This window comes from Xenopus laevis, chromosome 3S, assembly GCF_017654675.1.
Source record: "Xenopus laevis strain J_2021 chromosome 3S, Xenopus_laevis_v10.1, whole genome shotgun sequence".
NCBI classification, from domain to species: Eukaryota; Metazoa; Chordata; class Amphibia; order Anura; family Pipidae; genus Xenopus; species Xenopus laevis.
This window is the reverse complement of record NC_054376.1, coordinates 89895103-89915553: the sequence shown is the minus strand read 5'-3', so window position 1 is coordinate 89915553 and position 20451 is coordinate 89895103. Positions and strand designations below refer to the sequence as shown.

Genomic DNA, 20451 nt, shown 5'->3' with positions numbered 1-20451 from the left:
CTTCGCCTCAAATGTCTTCCATCATTTTATATATCATATTATGTTTAAGTATTTTCCCAGCCTGGCATGAATGTTGCTACAAATTCTTTGTTGTATCTCTGGTTTTCTGCAGTTTTAGTTAACACAAGAGCTCAAATCTGAGCCAACATATACCGATACCAAATTAGCCAATAACCTATTTGCCTCAGAAAATCAGACCTGCCAGATATATCTCGCTTATAAAAATGGTTTAGTGATAACTAATTGGCAATAAAAGCCTTTTTTCAGGTAGCATATGTTGGAATGCCTGAGTATATTCCTTCTCCTACCATTAGACCCCCTTCAGAACTTTGTTCAAACAAAAATATTTCTTTGCTGACATAATCTCAGGTGTTTACTTAATGTTTTGGCTGCACTATTCTGTTAAGGCAAAATGTCTGAAAGCTAACGCCTTACTTATACACTTCTATCTAGAGAAATACAATATTGCCATTTGCAATAGTGTCCTATTGATACAAACAATTCTTAATCAATGAGTACACAAGACCACACGTGTGGTAAAAAAGACTTGTTATGGTTGGTGTCACACAAGTCTATTCCACCGTCACACTAGGAGAGAAAACACAGATCAGCTACTGTGCACCCTGAATTAATGTGCATTGACAGGCACATCATCAGTCAGTCAAGGTGCAACATAGCCCTGTGTATGCAGGTGGATGCCGGCATATTGTCTCCAGTGGAAAAAATAATGTGGGACACTAGCCCAATACTTAAACAATTTTAGTAGGCTAAAGCTGGCCATAGATGTGCAGATATGTCCATACGAATCTTTGTTTCGTACGATTTTCGGGCCATGTGTGGAGTGTCCCAACATTTTTCATGCCATGGCGATCGGTCGTTCAGTCAATCAGACAGGTTAGAAAATTTCTGTACTGATAATATCTCTGCATGTATTGCCGATCTTCGATATCGGTGGGAGACTGTCACCAGCTTGTCGGACATAACTTTTGCATAATTACCGTCAGGGCAGAACATCGTCTGATCTGTTCTTTTACTACTTTATTTAATCTGAAAGGTTAGTGGCAGGTTGGGAGATTGGGACGTCCGATGGCCAGCTTTAGGCTAGGGCCAGACTCCCCGGGATGAGTTCAGCCCCAACTGCTAGCTGAATGCTCTTTTGTTTTTGGGTCCGGAAGCCTTGGTTGGCTCCAGTGCAAATGCACTCAGCGGAGAACTAAAGCTTAACCAAAGAAGTAGGGTAGAAATGCTGTACATTATGTTTTGGGTTTCTGTACCAGCCCAAGGCAACCACAGCCCTTTAGCAGTAAAGATCTGTGCCTCCAAAGATGCCCCAGTAACTCCACATGTTCTTTTCTGCGGATTCACTTCACATGTTCTGTGCTGCTGTCACTTACTGAGCTTATGGACCCACTCACAATATACAGTACACTCAGGGGCAGATTTACTAAGCTCGAGTGAATAATTCGAATGAAAAAATATTCGAATTTCGAAGTAATTTTTTGGGTACTTCGACCATCGAATTGGTCAAATTCGATCCAATCGAATGATTCAAAGTAAAAATCGTTCGACCATTCGATAATCGAAGTACTGTCTCCTTAAAAAAAAAACTGACTTCATACTTCACTACTTTAAACCTAACGAAGTCCAACGTTAGCCTATGGGGACCTTCCCCAGCACTAAGCTTTTTTTGGGTCAAATAAAAATCCTTCCATCGATCACTTAAAATCGTTCGAATCGTTCGATTCGAACGATTTTATCGTTCGATCAAACAATTTTTATTCAATCGTTCGATCAAATGTTTTGCACTAAAATCCTTTGAATTCGATATTCGAAGGATTTTACTTTGAGGGTCGAATTAGAGGTTTTTTTTAACCCATTGATAAATCTGCCCCATAGAATATAACTGTCACAGAATAAGGCTGATTAGTAAATAATTCAGATTGATACATGGCAGCTCAGAAACCAGCAAAATTAGCGTCAGAATTGAATAATCAACCCTGTTGCATCATCTTATATTACAGGCAAACCTAATTTTCATCTTGATAATTTGCCACAACCCCAAAGCTTAGCTTCTCACAACAGCTGCTCAGAGCCCACTAAGCACGTGAGAGTGTCACAGACACTTTCCAAGATGGAAACATCAAGGTTGAAGTCCTGGATCATTGCTGCAATAGAGAAGCTGAAACTTTAGGCTGGCACAATAAGTTCAGTATATAAAATGACATTTTTAGCCATATTCATTTTTAGGGTTTAGTTTAAGGTATGGCCCTCCAAACAACAAAGATCCCATATCTGGACCCAAATCCCAAGCATTTTAAATAACATATTCCATACCTGTACAAGAAAAGGACTGTGACATAACTCGAATGTTAATTACATGACTTTTGAACAGCATCGCTCTCTTAAGATCTCGCCAAGGCAAGGACACATTATAGAGCAGATTTGAATATTGAATATTGTTTTTGAATTAGCACTCCATCCTGCATCCTATCACTGCCAGCCAAAAGTTAATTCCCTTAACATTTAAATCATCTGCAGGGTGCAAACTTCATACATGGTCTGACCCAAAAATATTTTATTTTAAGGTTCTACCTGCACATTTCAATTTCCCAAAAGGCAACCCCAACCGGGGAGGCTACAGAAGAAACCAAATCCCTCCAAAGTAACTTGAATAACTCACATGCTTGAAATATTTTCTTTTATAAAATATTTTTATATTGCATAACCAAATGGGAAGAATCCATGTTCTGTCTATTATAGCTACCTCAATTGATCACAGAGCACTTGTCGAGTCAGTACTGTAATGAAAAGGAGTCCTTAGGAGAACTTTGCGTAGAGAAATACATTATTCCTTGGGCTCCTGCGGGCTCAGATTTCTCAGAAACTTTGGAAAGCCTTTTGCTTTTTCTAATTTTTTTTCATCTAGAATGATGTTTGGCTTTATTTTAATGTTCACGCATATGTGAGTACTGCGAGAATATGAGAAAAAGGTATCAAGATTGGGGTTGTTTTCTTTGAAGAGAAGGTGCTTACAAGGGACATGAATACTTTACAAGAACAGAGGACATTATAGACATATTGCAGCCTGGGGCACAGAGCAGATTTCAAAAATGTGGCAACAACTTTCATTTAATAATACTACATTGTTAAAAAAAATTGAGGATTCTGTGTAATTGCTGGAGTGACAAATACTGATTTATAATACTAAACATTTTTTACCTACAAAAAAAAAAAAAGTTAAGTATATGTGAAAACAAATACATGGAATAATGAAGCATGGTGCAATGTGATAAACACACTGAGAAACTAGCTGTGAAAGGCAAAATCTGTACAATAAGCAATACTGAGCCTGAAAGAAACAGGAAACATCGGGAACAGCACATAATGGCTGAGGGTTTAGTACTTTAAAGAAGTGAAAGCAATGTGTAGGAAATACACAAGTCTGGCTGCACAACTCTATTCCCAGTTTATGTGTGCTGCTCGACAAATGCTATCTCTATGAATCCTATTCATCTTTCAGACAAGAAGAGAGGCCGGCCATACAGTGGAATGATTTATGGATGGGTTTCTGCTGGGAGGAGAACAGTATCCTGTAGACATACACTAGGCAACTCTGCAACAGGTCTTTGTTAGCCATTCAGTTGTTGCTCTTCAATTATAAATGCTACCTGGTTGCTGAGGAGATTATACAGTATATAATACACAAAAGCCATGAATATCCTGTAAATTATATCCTTATAAACGGTGAGTAGTGATGTCATCAGTTATAAACGGTGAGTAGTGATGTCATTTCTGTCACATGACTCACTAAAATTTGTGTATTATAATAAATAAAGTACCCCCAGTTGTAAAATATGAGGATATTAGAAGTTACCTCGGAGTTCCATGACCTGTATAAAAACACTCGGCCTTCGGCCTCGTGTTTTTATATGGTCATGAAACTCCTCGGTAACTTATAATATCCTTATATTTTACAAGAGGGGGTACTTTATCCACTATATATTATATAATACACAAAAGCCATGAATATCTTGTAAATTATATCCTTATAAACGGTGAGTAGTGATGTCATCAGTTATAAACGGTGAGTAGTGATGTAATTTCTGTCACATGACTCTCTAAAATTTGTGTATTATAATTAATAAAGTACCCCCTCTTGTAAAATATAAGGATATTATAAGTTACCTCGGAGTTCCATGACCTGTATAAAAACACTCGGCCTTAGGCCTCGTGTTTTTATATGGTCATGAAACTCCGAGGTAACTTATTATATCCTTATATTTTACAAGAGGGGGTACTTTATTCACTATATATTAGGGCCCACAGCACAATGTAGCATGATCTGAAGACTGCTGCAGAGACCAACAGCTAGTTGCTATGATCACTAAGCTTAGAAACCAAACCAATTAAATACCAAAAAATATCTACCGTTTCTATGAGAGAATTTATTGGCAAACTAGGTATGGCGATTGCTGCAATCTTCTCGGGGACAGTCCAGTGCAGCAATCAAACCACCTTCAACTGCTGTCAAAGTGATGTGATAATAAACACTTGATGATTGAAAATACGGAGTTTCTGAATAATCTTATATGAAAATTTGACCAAGCACCCACCATAAGAAAAATTTGGGAGAGTGCGGGTACTTTCTTAAATAGTGTGTGTGTGACGACCAAGTTTGTAGTAATATTGAAAGGAGAGTCAGCACACTCTGTATAATTCAGGTGAAAACAGCAAGTGTTGGAAAGTCCAATGTGCGTGTATATATATATATATATATATATATATATTATATATATATATATATATATATATATATATATGTATATATATATATATATATATATATGTATGTATGTATGTATGAAGTCCCACAGTGCCCGCACACTAACCAAAAAGTAAAGCCAGTGGTGCTCGATCCAAATGTGGTTCATGTATATGGAAAGAAGATCAAAACTACAGTGAGTGCTGATCTTCTTTCTATATATATATATATGCAGCCCATTTTGTAGTGTTTCAGTACAGCTTTTATGCCACTCTAATCTCCTAAAGGTAGAAAGGCACAAAAAATTCTTTGAAATCAACACATTCTGATTTTATCTGGAATGAAGAGATGTGCACTGGTTCATGCGTTTGCTACTGCAGGAAACAGAAAAATAGAAGATAATAAAAGTCAAACATGATGCTCATTCAAGCTTCATTATGGGCAACAGGCAGGTAAACAAGTCCTTGGGGGAAACGAATGTGTGCAAGTGCTTTTGAAAGAAGATTTAACTCCTAAAAAATAAAAATAAAAAAAAAAAACTTGTCACCAGCACTTGTTTTCCAAAGAGGAGAAACTCCATTCATGAGTTTTATACTGTATCACCAGTTTATAAGACAAAGTCCAAAAATAAAAAACACTTGTACATCATAATTATGACCACATTATTGATTCCTCTGAGGTTCTGGTCAAGCTGATATCCTTAAAGCAGGCCCTGCAAAATGCTGATCTTGGAATTCCCTTCAAGCCAGATGAATCTTATACAAGTACTTTGGCCTAAAATATTAACACAAATTATTCTGTGGGCATTGTAATGTAACAGCCACTGAGGGAATAACTTTTGTTGTGTTCCTTAGCTTCATATAACAACAAAATATGTAAATGGTTTATCATAAATGTAACTGCATTCGAGAGCAGCATTTGTCTTTCTCTAACTGGATTGACTGGTTTCCAACAAAGGAATTATCAGCGTATCCCCAATCCTTATGATAATCCTTCCACAGGTCACACCGTATAGACCTCAAATATCATCATTGAAAATAGTGAAGGAAGCCATAGACTGCAGGACTCTGCTGCTTAGTGCTTTATTGTACACACTACATGTTTCGGACCCTTTCTCAAGTGTCTTGTCAAGTGGATTGACTGGTTCTGACTCTTAAAGGATGCAGCCCAAAACAGTTCTCTTCCAGCCAGACATGCATGTTCACAGGTCTGTACAGTAGAAGTTACTGTTTTATTACTACAGATCATATTTTACATATTTGAATTTGATTAAAATGGAGTCTATGGGAGATAGCCTTCCTGTAATTCTGAATAACAGATCCTATACCTATGATTTGCAAGAGTTTGCCCAGCATCTTCAAGTAAAAAATCAGCAACAGTTTTATTGATGTTAGAGAGCCGATAATTACATTTTGACTTGTCAGGTACAAAGCTTTATATACAGTTCTAGTGTCCCACAGAAAACAATAAGCAGACGGGGTTTATTGGCCTGTTTATTTCCCCTAAAGTACTTAAACCATTGTATTCCAAACAGTTTATCTTTTATCTGATGTAGGCAATTCAGCTCTTCTGAAACTTGCCCATTTAAACACAGGGAGCAGAAAATAGGATTAGCCAATGTTTTTACTCATGTTCTTTACTTGAGATGGTTTCATGAAAGGGTGTGGGCTGATAATGTAATAACTGCAACAACAAATGATCTCATCCTGTACACACCTACAACTGTAACCTGTCAGGTGCTCAGTTAGTGACTGCCTACAGAAACACAAATGATACAAATTCACATATTCTGTGAACAACAGTGCCTTGTGAAGTAATACAGTTTATTAGATGTTCAGCTTTGTATATAGTGCAACTCATGGGTGTCCAAACAACAGCACGCGGGCCAAATGCTGCCTGATATCCATTTTTAATTGGCCCGCAGCACATCTCCACTCACTACCTACCCCAACAATACTAATTCCCGCCTACCCATTTTGCTGACAGAGAATTGCTTATCACTACCACGTGACTACTCATTCTGCCTGGGTTGCCCATGCGCAGAAGCTGATAGCACCTGCCCGTCAGCTTCTGGAAGAAAACCACCATGGAGTCATACGTTGTGATTGGGTGTGGCAATGAAAGGGTGTGGAAAACATTACTTTGGAGCGTTCAGATTGGCGGAGATAGCTGACGCTCAAACTACGGGTGGCTGGCTGGTGTGAATGAGCTTAGCGGGTCGCACCCTGCTCTGATTGGTACCCGGCGTGACGTGCAGTTTATCGTCACTGGTCCATTTTCGTGGAGAGGCGGAACCATATGGACCGGGTGTGGGAGGATGGGTTGACTGTAATGTGTATAAAGACAGCTTGTTATGTATATTTCACTTCAGCGTTTCCATGAGCCCTTAATGGTGTAATAGAAATTGTATTTGTCTGGAAAGCTTACATCAGTAGTGTCAGCGAGAGTCTGGGGGATGTACGTCATCAGTTCCAAGGCTGAGCATTTCCTGTTTCACCTCGAGTGAGTGGCCCTGCTGTTTGTGTATTTTACCGCATTTGGCCCTTGGTGAAAAACGTTTGGACACCCCTGGTGTAATTCTACATTCAGAAAGTGGAGAGCTGGCATCTTAATAAAAAGTCAGTTAGCCTTCTTTCCCACCATAAATTCAGTATGAGATACAAATGTTTCTGACTCATGTATTTTGGAAATTATGTCAATGACGGCATGCGAATGATTTTACTTCAGTTGGATATAAAATATAATCCATAGCATCCAAGCATTTCCTTTCAAACAGATTATGTGTAAATGCTACATGCTGACCAGGTGCGATTGGATACTAGATAACTTGCAATTTTTAGTACATATTCCCCCTCACCATACAGGCTGAGCAGCTCTCTACAATCCTAGTGTTCCCTAGCAACCAACTAGCAGACAGCATGTACTGTTTGAGCAAACATTGGATTGGTCGCCATAGCTTCATATACCTGAAGCAGCCTTTGTCTAAGTTATAAATTGTTGATATACAGTGCCCTCTTTGCTGAACTCAGTTTGATGAAATGTAAAAAAAAAAGCCTTTTTTCTTCAACCAAAGAAGAAATATTGTCCCACTTTCATAGCACATTTTAGTCCCAAGGCCAAAATACTTTCCTACATACACTGAGAGAAACCAAAAAAATATTGAGAGAATAGCATTATCTGCGCCATTCAAGTTTCCTGTGACATAGGTCCACACTACACCTGAATACAGACCACCCGGGGACCCTGCACTAGGCCAACGTAATGGTTCTGGGTGCAGGCACAGATTAGCACTGATTTAAAGGAACTGTAACACCAACACATTAAAGTGGTTTAAAGGAATGACAATTTAATGTTCCGTTGCCCTCCACTGGTAAAACCGGTGTGTTTGCTATAGAAACACAACAAAAGTTTATATAAAAAAGCTGCAGTGTAGCCATGGGGCAGTTATTCTGGCACAGGCAATACGGTAGATAACAGAAGAATCCCAATGCATACTACAGAGCATATCTGTTATCTGCTGTGTATCCTGAAACTTTTCTTCTTTGTCAGCTTTGAATGGCTGCCCCCATGGCTACACAGCAGTTTATTTATATAAACTATAGTAGAGTTTCAGAAGCAAACACACCAGTTGTACCAGTGCAGGGCAACAGAACATTATATTTGCATTACTTTAAAAAAACTAATTTTTTTGTTGTTACAGTTCCTTTAAGAGTTGGGGCTGATTTTCAGCCTGAGTTTAGGCCAAAGCCTAAGGCCCTGGGCACACTGAGCGTTAAGAGTCCCGTGCAGAAGCAATTTCTAAGACCCGGACCGGACCCGAAACCGCGACTGGAAACACAACCCGCTTATTTACCCACTTTTATCCGATTACCAGACCCACAACTGCCTTATCCGCAACCTGACCAGCAACCAGCCGACCTCCATCAAACAGGAAGTGATGGTGCTGCAAACCGGAAGTGATATCATCAAAAGTGGGTGGGGACAGAAACAAGTTTTGTAACGCTTTAAAATGAGTAAAATAGAGACAATATTACATAAGATAAGAAATTTAGATGAGACCCGCAACCTGACCCGCGACTCCACAGACCTGCAGGTATTCCCGCACCTGAAAGTCCTACCCTCATTCCGCAGGAGGCCTGCTTTTTTTGTGGGTACCCCACAGGTACCCGACCCGCTGCAGGACTCTATTGAGCGTTGGCTCTGCTGCTCTCAGCCTGTATTTTTCCTGCAGGCTGTGAGAAAAGGATCAGTTCCCTTCTACATCTCACTGTAGTTGAACTGAAAATCAAAGCTTCCACCTGCTTGTAGCTAGTGGAGATTTGCCTGAAAACACAAAAGCAGGCATTTTCAGGCCTATATCTGCTTACACTCCATATTGCTACAAGCAGGTGCAGCTACAGAGAGATGCAGAGGGGAGTGGAACCACTCTCAGCCTGCAGGAAAAAAATGCAGGCTGAGAAACAGAGGAGCCAATTCTCTGTGTGCCTAGGGCTTTAGATTAATATCCTGACATAAACCAGTCAATTTATCTGCAGCATTTATATAACATAAAATCTGTACAGAGTAAGGAACTGTGTTTATTACAGAGTAAGGAACTGTGTTTATTATTTTAGTTGATTATGTAATTATGCTGGAAGGCAAAGTGATTTTTCCATGTTGACTAAATGCCAAGGATGGAGCGAGGTCACCAGCTCCCAACAAACATTTATGTCAATTAGAGGACTTGTATGCCAAAGACAAAATTAGTATAATATGGCCTGCAGCCTAATGATTCAAGAGCCACATTACCAGACTTAAAACGTTCTCACAAAAGTTTCTTTGGAGTAGCAACCAAGACAGCGCAACTAAATACACATTACACACTTCTAAATGGTAGGGGCGGCCATTAATTGTGACAGCATAGAGCAGCCTGCTCATGGCATGATGCCCTCCCAACCTGTCCTCCCAGATGGAATTTCATTTTGTAAAGCAGAAATGCGCTGTATCAGTATATAGCAAAGTCAATGATGTGTATCAGGCTGTTACAGTTGACAGGTATTGACAAAACAAAAACATCAGTGGCACTATTGATGCAGTTGAACTGGTGAAGGTGGTTTATTGGCTCATAAAGAAGTGGCAATGTTTTGGGCCTATACAATGGTCCAATGGTGTATTACACACAAAAAACTTAAGCAGTTAAAAGAAGGCTTGGCCCTTGGAAGTTTTGGGCCCTACACCTGACACCAATGAGGTGCTGTAAATTGATAGAAGCTCTCCACCCTGGGACCTGTAGAGTTGACAGGTTTGACACGAGGACGGGATTGCCTTACACACCTCCGAAACAGTGTATGGATGTAGATATGGTGTCATGCTGAAACTTTGTGTATGGGCGTGGATATGGAGTCATGCTGAACTTCATAGAATAAACCCTCACTTTTGATTGCAAGTAAGAAAGCAGTCACTTGCCAACTTGAGGCATCTGGATCAAAACTTGCCAAACTAAAACATGGTTTAATGTTCAAGTAGTTTGTCTACAATGACCAAATTCTTCGGCTTATGCCCCACGTGTGTCTAGTAGCTGTCTAACCAAATAACAAATATCTGACAGACATGTCCAGTGGGGCATCAACAGAGAGAGAGGAAAGTCCAATTAGCATCCCAGCTCCAGACATTACACATAATGCACCTACTGTACTTTATATTATTATTATTATTATTATTATTATCATCAACATTTTAGAGCAGTTAGTTAGAGCAGTCTAACGAACAACAAGAAACCTCATATACATGCAGACACACTTGTATCAGGTGGCTGAATAAAGACTTGTCAGGGCCATCCAGAGATGATCATGTTGGATGTTGCTCCCAGTGGGCTCAAAGTAGGTGCTTATTTTTGAATTTTTGGCTTGCAGGCAAATTTTGGTTGGTAAAAAAACAGGTGTACAGCCAAACAGAGTAGGTTGACAATACACATAGGGGTTATCAAATGGCCAATCACAGCTTATTTGGCACCCCAAGAAGATTTTTTCATGCTAGTGTTGCTCCCCAACTCCTTTTACTTCTTAATGTTGCTCATGGGTTCAAAAGGTTGATGTAGAATAAACTAGAGTTCTCAAGTTTTGTCTCAGATATGTCCAACTATGTTCCATAGAATGTGCCCAGTGCAGGTTTAACTGTTCTAAATCTGGTCTTTAAACGATACCATGAACATATACCAGCCATCTTATGTGCATTCCGTACAGGAAAGAAAACACCATCTACTTTCCTCTCAGACACAGAAAGCAGTCCATCTTTCTAAAGTATTGTGCCTTGTCCCATATTGCTGTTTGCTATTCATTTCATTTAACCTTGAGACGGGGATGCATGCACTTGCCAAAGAATGATAGTTGCTAAACATTTGGTAAGTACAGCTGAAGAGTCCTTTGCTTTAGCAAACATTGGATTACTGATATTTCCTACCCTGTATGACCCTGCTATCTAGCCAAAGAGAGAACATAGAAAGTCAAAGTTTCTTTACAACTGGAAAACTGCCTAAATATTCATTCCAGTTTTGCACAGGCAAAAAGGAAAAGGTGCGCTACATGCATTATGTTGATCCAATGACATTTTCTGAAACAGCTTCTATCAGAAAATTGCAGACACTTATATTGTATATTTATGACATGTAAACTTGCATAACAAGGACATTTGTAGGAAAAATGTAACTGCCATTTAGGTGACAAAGTGCAGGAATACATCTCATGGCTTCTTGGAACAAGAGGGGGAAACTAATGACTACACTGCCATTACCGACTGTTAAGCTGGCTAAAAACAGACACATCATATCCTTCCACAGCATACAGTTAAGCTATTGCTCCACAATCCTTCATCTTGCATACTGCAGTTTTCCTTGTATAGAGATTGGGCACACTGAACTGTCAAATTATTACAGCAAAGTGAGCTTGAAGCGTACCGAAGGATTATAAGAGAGGCACAGAAAGGGATAAGGTTTATACAATCTTATTCCATGGCGTGTGGGTACCACATCTCACTCTATATATGTCTAAACAGGTTTATCCATATAAAAAAAGGGAGTGTGATTCAAAAAAATATATTTAACAAAGTATAGACTGATTCACAATAGAACAATGATTTTACACTTTGCAGAGGACCATGATACATGTTATAAAAAAAGTAAAAAGTCAGATCTGACTGCATTTCAAATCCAGTTAGATATCTGTCCCTTATGCTTAATGAAAAGGGAACAGACAGGTGCCACTGTGGTTAGCGCTGGGGGTCCAGAGTTTTAATCCAGCCAATAACTAAATGCAAGGAATGTATATGTTTTCCCTGGGCTTTGGAGAGTATCCTCTGGATACTTGGTTTACTTTTATACCCCAAAAACATACAGGCAGGTTAAATGGTTCCTAAATAATTGAGCACAATTTGTGCATGTTTAAACTTTAGGGAGCTTTTAATTGCATGCTAAACTATAGCAAGGGGTGATGCATAATCTCTGTAAAGTTTAGTGGAATATTCCTGTACTATATAAAACGATAATTATAATACACATTGCATAGAGGTAGATCCCACAGAACAACAGCCTTCTGTAGCAACAGGTTCATTAATCTGTATAACCTAATCAGCTTTTGTGCAATATGAATGAAAGAAAGCCTTAACGGGTTGCTGTGGGTTACTGGACTGTCAGGCCGTTTGCCTATGGCAACTATAAAGCTCTGGCAAGTCTCCAGTACAGCTTGAGACTCTAGCACACCAAAAGACATAGTCCAGCATCGAGTTCTGAAACTAGCCATACAAGGCCTGATTAAGTTAATCAATTTGCCCATGACTAGTATATGATACCTTCCCATGTGTGGGTGGAAGCTGACTTCCCCATCAAAATATGCTATACAAAAGAACTGGGGTTTCCTTTCAGTGCGTAAAAGGATTTGCATAACCGATAAACCGATATGCATAACTGGTTCTAAAGTCTAAAGACTAAAGTCTACACACTGAACAGACATAAACGATGTAAGAGTGTCTTGGCAATGAATACATTTAAGTGGGTTGAATTTGTTTATTACTTTAAAAATCCCTAAACACGCCCATTTTTTTATGGTTCCAGTATAAGTGGAGGAAAATAAATAGAGGCTAGAGCCTGCTTTGGACCAGAAGATTCTACTCTATGAGTTCTGGTAAACTGCAATTAACATTTAAGTGGTCTTCCAAGCTCAAAACTGATTTTACATAATAAAAGTTAATACTAAGCAACTTTCACGTATACATTCATTTAAACATGTCAGTAGTCTTAAAACATTTTTGTAAATGTAATGGCTATTGAAAGGTGCATTTGTTTATGCCTCTAGTTCCCTCTTCTGTAACAGAAGTCAATTCTCCTCAAGTTTGTTAATCAGCTGGATTCTGTGGCACTGTTTTAGGAGTCAGAACCAGCACTGCAGAGAATATAAAAGTCACTGCTTCTATTAGCAGTCACATTTATAAAGATCTATAAAATGCTGTCATTGAAGTCAATTGGAAAGTTGCCCAGATTTGTTATTTCTTTCAGTATATAAAAACAGTTTTTGGCTGGAGTAACCACTATAATGAATGCCTTAATGGTGCCGTTATTGCTTGAAACACAGACAGATGTGCTTCGGGAAATACCCGCAGAATGGAGCCAACTTGTGTGCATATAAGCTTGTTCTTAAACCACTGGCCTATGGCTTCAACTCAGATAATGTATTCCATAATAATTCATTTAGGACCACCCTGAGAAAAGTCCAAAACCATAACATGTTAATGGATATATTAAAAGAATGAATATGAATCAAATTGTTTTTTCTCGCTATACACACACACACAAAGATTACCTGTATATGAATACACACACCATAGAGATACACCTGCAACTTTCGATCTATTCAAACAGTAAATAAAAAAGAAATCCCACCAGAACTACTAGCACTTTAATCAAGTAAAGTAATCCCTTGGAAATTAGAAAAAAAATCCTATTTTCTGGAGTCCTAAAGTGCTGTTTGTGGTTTGGGCAGTTTGAAGTTGAGATTTGGGCAAGCAAGGTGGGTGTGGGTCAGGTACGCTCCTCCTCTGTGGAGTGCGGGTCCAACAATGACATTTTGTGGGTTAGGGTCCTGCGTGGGTTGAGATTTTTCTGATCTTACACATCACCATATTGTAAGTGAGATGCAACAATACACCGGCTGCCAGTTAGTGCTAAAGTCCAGATATAGCGCACACTGCACTGGGAGTTGTAGTTCAAGGGCAAGGTAAGTGCAAGTAAAAGGAATGCTGGGGACACCGTGGGCAATGACAGAAAAGATAGGAGGGTCACTCACATGTTGCCCCCGGACTGCCCTCCCTGGGGGTTTCTTGAAGAAGGAGGTCCTGGCGGTGAAGTAAAATTCCTCCGAGTCCTCCTCCAGGCTGCTGTATCCGCTGCTCATGTTGCTGCTCCACGTCATTTGCCCAGTGGCTGGTGTTCCGAGTGTCCCGTACTTTTCACCGGTACATGCTCACCCACCCGGCCGGGCTGCTCCCTCTCTGATCCACACAAACCCTCACATGGCTCGCTGAGCCGAGTAAGGAGCGCTGGGCCTGAGCAACTAGTACACCAATCGAAGTGGCGGCTCCACGTGAGTGTGTCCCGGCCGGGTGCGCGGAGAGATCCCGGGGTAAGGCGATTTACAGCGCAGCGCTCTGCGGCCAACCGTGTCCGTCCGTGAGCAGTGTATTTCCTGCTGTGTAGCCTGAATAACTGCGACTCCTCCTGCTGTTGCCGGGATAGTACTGCTCCGGCCCGCCCCCTATCCCAGGAGCCAGGTGATTGCACTACTCACAAACTCTGCAGGACACTAAAGCCCGCTCACTGCACTCTACTGCTCTTCAACTACCTCCACACGGGAGGAATTATACTTTTTTTCCCCACAATTCCAGTGGAAAAAACGTATTAAATGTTAACAAAGCGGCCCATAAGAGTCACTAAATGCAGTGCAGTATTATGTGCCATGTAGTTCTCCCATATTGCATTGCTTCGTGCTAGAAATTTGAGAAACAACTTAAGTTACAGATTTTTGGGACATTGAGTAAACTGCGTGCAATGAATCCCACAGACAAACACGTATGAATGAGGCAACTCAGTATTCAGGCAAAGGCAATAACTGAAAGCAGCTTTCAATGCACAGGGGGACAATGACCATATATATATTTGTGACGTTGTCTGCTGGTGACGTAATTACACTACATATTGACGTCTGGCTACATTTTGCATGTACATTGCTTTTCCACTTGGTTTAGATGGGTTGTTCACCTTCCCAACACTTTTTTTTCAGTTCAATTGTTTTCAGATTGTTTTTTTCAATTGGTTTCTATCTTTTATGTTATACTGTTTTTCCAAAATGTAAGCAGGGTTGCCACCTGGCCGGTAAAAATGCTGGTTGATCTCAATGTTATTTATAGAGAAAAAAAGTAAATATATAGGAAGGACTGTATTTTTTTCCAGAAAAGGTGGCAACCCTACTGAAGGCACTTTTCGCGGTGCCTATTTTTTTTTAAAAAAAAAACCCTCCCTACCCTCTGCCACAGATTTCCATAGGAAATCCAGTGACGGAGGGGTAGGGGGGCCATGGACGATTGCGGAAGTGATGTCACGCGCACGGGGCGCTGATGTCACTTCCACTGAATATGTTGCGTGACATCAGCGCACACGAAATGGGGGCGTGTTTAGTTCCGATGCCTAAATACAGCCCCGAATGTAAGTTTAAAGTTGAATGTTCCCGTCTCTAGTGTTTCAGTCTGACAGCTCAGTGATCCAGGAGCATTCTGAACTGTTACAATTTACTACATTTATTTGATACATTTAGTTGATACATCTCAGGAGTATATTTGTAATATTAGCAACTATTGTATCAATTTTAACAGCTGCCTCTAATTAAACTCGGGGATTCTGCTCAGCAGGGAGAAAGATAAATTTATCAACTAAATGTATCAATTTAAAACAGTTGAAGAGTCGGTGACTCCCCCTTCCCAGAGCTGCTTTAGAAGGTGAAAAATTAAACTTTACACTTCAATATTAGAAAAACAGTCACACATAGATAAAAGAAATTGGAAAAAGTCTTTATTTCTTGGGAAATGTCTGAAACCAAATCAACTGAAAAAAAGTGTTGGAAGGTGAATAGTGATGGGTGAATTTGGGGCGTTTTGCTTTGCCGGAAACGTCCATTTTTTTATGCGGCGGCGAATAGCAGGAATTCGCCATGAATTTGTGCCTGGCAAATAAATTCGCCCATCACTAAAGGTGAACAACCCCTTTACTAAAATTCTTCAGAGCGGAATTGTGGGGAATGAAAAAAAAACAAAAATGCATGTTGGGAAAAGAAAACACCAGGCTAAAAAACGCACATTATCATGTGCATTTATAGTTTTTTTCTGGCATATTTACACTTGAAAGCATGTTTTTTTTAAAAAAACGCAACTTAAAAACACCCCCTGTGACTTCACCCTTAAGCGCAGCTGCTTTCACTTTGGCATTTTTTTTAACACAATCTCATATTTTTGCATGTTGAACTCGCTTCTATTTTAGTAAATGAGACCCTAAGTATGTCACTGGCCTAACTCCTACATGGTGTCGCACAAATGTACAAACACCGAAAGTGTTTGCAGAGAGCTGCCCAACTGTGCAAACACTCCTATGCAAATATATGGCTGGAAAGAATACCTGGCTAAATGCGTCCAGTTTGATCAAGTAGTGTGTTTTACTGAATTAATGAGCCACTTCCAAACATAGTGGGTCAATTGCAATTCAGCCAGTTGCAAAGTTTTCTTTGTCACAACAAAGTTTTTTTGTTCTTTTTTACCAAGATGCAAAATTTATCTGCTATGTGGAAACCCTTTATCCAAAAAGCTCTGAATTATGGGACAGTTATCTTCAATAGACTTCATTTTAAGGCAATAATTCAGATTTTAAAAAATATTACATTTTTCTTTGTAATAATAAGACTTGTACTTGATTCAAACTTAGATATCATTACAGAGGTTGTTCACCTTTGAGATAACTTTTAGTATGATGTAGAGCGATATTCTGAGACAATTTGCAATTTGTTTTAATTTTTTATTATTGAAGATTTTTGAGTTGTTTAGCTTTTTATTCAGCAGCTCTTCAATTTGCATTTTAGCCAATCTTGTAACTAGGGTCCAAATTACCCTAGCAACCATGCATTGATTTGAAAAACAGACTGGAATATCAATAGGAGAGGGCCTGAATAGAAGGATCAATAACAATACATTTGTAGCCTTACAGAGCATTTGTTTTTTAGAAGGGAGTCAGCGATGCCCATTTGAAAGCTGCAGAGTCAGAAGAAAAAGGCAAATAACCATAAAACTATAAAAAATAAACAATGAAAACCAATTGAGAAGTTGCTTAGAATTGGCTGTTCTATAACCTAATAAATGGTGAACCACCCCTCTAATCCTTATGGGGGCAAAACAATCCTACTGGGTTTAATTATTCGTTTTATAGTTTGGAGATCCAAATTACGGAATGACCCCTTGTCTGAAAAATCCCAGGTTCTGAGCATTCTGGATAACAGGACCCATACCTGGATTTGCATTGTATGTACAACGGTGCACAATCTGTGTGAAGTAAAATATTTGGTTAAAGGACCAGTAATTCTAAATATGAAAATAAGTCATTTGACTTGACATGCTATTTCTCCCTATAATGTACGTGTAAGAAATGTTTTCTTTGAAGTAAGAATCCGAATTTATATTGCAGCATGTTTGCTTTCATCTTTTACCTGTTGTCTAAACAAATGCCAAGCCAGTCTGCTCTGTGCAATGGTGCGTTAGGCCTAAAACTTTAATTTATTGAACCATCACATTGGAAATTTTCCATGCCTGTCCTAATATTTTAGCTGTTATGGTCCACTCCCTCTGGCTGTAGGTTTGGGGCTTGGCACCAAAACCCAACGTTTATCTGTGAGTAAACTTCCTACATCTATGGGATCATGGCCTTTCTACATCTTTTGCATGTTGTCTCAGGGCTGGAACTAGGGGTAGGCAGATTAGGCACGTGCCTATTGCACAAAGCTGGGGGGGCGCCAGGCACGTACCTGCTCTGTCGCCTACCCCATGTCCGGTCCCCTCTCTCCCCGACATTTCAGCATCTTCTTGCGCTTCTGCGCATGTGCACACGCTGATGTGCGCTTCCGTGCAAGCGATGAGCGCTTCTGTGCATGCCATTGTGCGCAAGCATTAAGTTGCGCACAACTCAGTCGGCGCCATGGTTGGGCAGGTTGCCTAGGGCGTCTGCTCGGTCTGGCTCGGCTCTGTGTTGTCTAAACAAATCCCAAGCCACTCTGCTCTGTGCAATGGAGCCATAGGCTCCTGGCACATGGGCATTTTGTTCCCCTCTATGCACAAGTAGAGGTTCCTATCTTCACCTGTCTTAGTTCCTTATACTACTGAATGACAACTTGACAAGCGTCCTATTGAATGCACATGGAGCAGTGGACCTCAGCACCAGAGATCAACCTAGAGTTTTGGCACCAATGTGAACTTATCACCAATCTGGGTCCATTCTACAGGCACTTGTCATTCAGTAGTATAAAGCAGATAGTGGTGTATTGTGCACCGCTGTTCTCTTTCTGACCCAAGTGGAGGAGAAAATGCCCATGATCCAGGGGTTTAAGATTATAAATAAATATATATATATATATATATATATATATATATATATCGTGGTTTAAAGTACATGCACTCTTACTGTGATAGCTTGCACAGTCAATCAATAATGCAGTCAAATCTGGAACAAACAATTCCTGGACCAGCACTTCCCTTTGTGATTTTATTTATACACACATATAGCCACTCCAAGTTTCGTTCACTTTGATAAAGGTCTTCTCAGTTAGTCATCAGTTAGTCATCAGTTATATGTGCAACCATGCATACAGATGTGTTTTTTTCTCTTTTTTTAAATATATGAAACCAAACAAGACCTCCTATAGTTTCTCACCTCTGCTCCAAAACAAGGATGTCAACACTCCCTCCAGCTGGTAAGAACAGGAAATCCCAGCATACTCCCATCAGTTAAAATGCATGGAGTTTGATATTAATGATTATATATATATATTTTTTAAACAATGAAACCAGATACTGGGAGAAATTTCTCTGTTCCACTGTTGCTTCTATCTTACAGTGTCAAGGGTTTATCCTAGAAATCAATATCTACAATGGGAGCCACCCTTTTATAAACATGCCAATGTTTGGTTACAGAAGTAGGACGAAAAACTGGACTGGAAAACATATTCTCATGAAAATGACAATTTAGGGCAATGGCATATGTAGTGCTTTGTTGTCTTGAAATAACTGCTTCACTCACATGCATCAAAGTGTCCAAGATATCCTTTAAACTAGAATGGGGATTGGTGTATGTAAAATACTTTACATGCAGTGATCCAGTGTAATCCAGGGAAAATGTGCTAGGATTGTGTTTAACATGGATGAATAATGTTTTCAAAAGACGTTTTCTAATACCATTCAATGTGCAAGGCACTTGTTAATGTTATTATATTTCATCACAATAGTTGTATATATTTTGGAACTTTTAATTGAAGTCTACAAGTATGTCATCTTTTCTAGCTATATTTTAAAGCAATTGTCTCAGAATATCACTCAAAGGTGAACAAACCCTTTAACATCTGGACCCCACAGGTAAACTGCACTCTGATATATTACTCTTATTTCTACCTGATTTTCTGTTCTCTGTATATTTTGTCCTCTACAAAAATTGTGTGATTTTAGTACCCAAAGGCTCAAGTATTCTTAAATTGGGCCTCCCACATGATTGTGTCTGTGGGAAATTACCAATCCCATGGTAAACAAATCGCTGTAAAATATCTTGCCATCCGGATTCATTAGAGTTACTGCCTGTAAAACACTTTACATGTGTTTATACCAGCTAACTGTGAGAAAATGCTTTCCCTTTTGAATTAAGACCAACTCAATTGTGAAACAGTTTATTTGGTGGATTTTTGTGAGATTATGTGTTGTCAATGCAAATGTATTTCTATTATATTGCAATATATATTCATTACAAATTGTCTATGGTTTTTAAATTGACTTGCCCTTTACAATGACCCAGTGTTGTGTTCCATACGCCTGTATTCTCATACTGTATATAAATGCACTGTGTAAAATGGCATTGTTATCAACCCCACTGATCATGTTAAAGGCTTACAGTTCTACTACTCCCATATTATACATTCACCATTTTATTTGTCAAGTCATATACATACAAGGACAACTTTTACAATAGCAATATTAATATATTTTAATGTAACTTCAAGAAAGTAAAAATAAACTTTTCCAAGTGAACCTAAGAAAGGTTAAGACTAGGGAATGGTAAAATTAGTGAAATCCTTTAAATCGTATTTTAAAACTATTGATACTGTCATCATCAAGGCAAAAAGGTGATACAGAGATAATTATTCCTGTTCACTATATAGATGATCTTGTATATAAATCATAAAAAGCAAGTCTAGCAGGATGATGGTGCAGAGGTAAATAATGAGAAGGCATGGTACCTCCCTGTCTTTGTAGGTATTGAAGTCCAGTTGTGCGTGTCTCTGGAGTGTCACAGGAGTGTGAAATTCCCTTTGATTGCTGGTTTCTCATTTCAAACACAGGTCAATCTTTTTGTATCATTACATTCTTCAGAA

General features: G+C 39.3%; 1 protein-coding gene across 1 annotated transcript in view; it reads right to left on the bottom strand.

Annotated features, from left to right (window-relative positions):
• rassf3.S (Ras association (RalGDS/AF-6) domain family member 3 S homeolog) overlaps nucleotides 1-14476 on the bottom strand; it is a gene marked incomplete at its 5' end in the record, with an annotated part of 32610 nt that extends 18134 nt beyond the window's left edge. The window contains 1 exon segment of the mRNA NM_001092028.1: nucleotides 14074-14476. Coding sequence (NP_001085497.1) covers nucleotides 14074-14181 — 108 coding nt within the window.
• Nucleotides 14477-20451: the final 5975 nt, after the last annotated feature.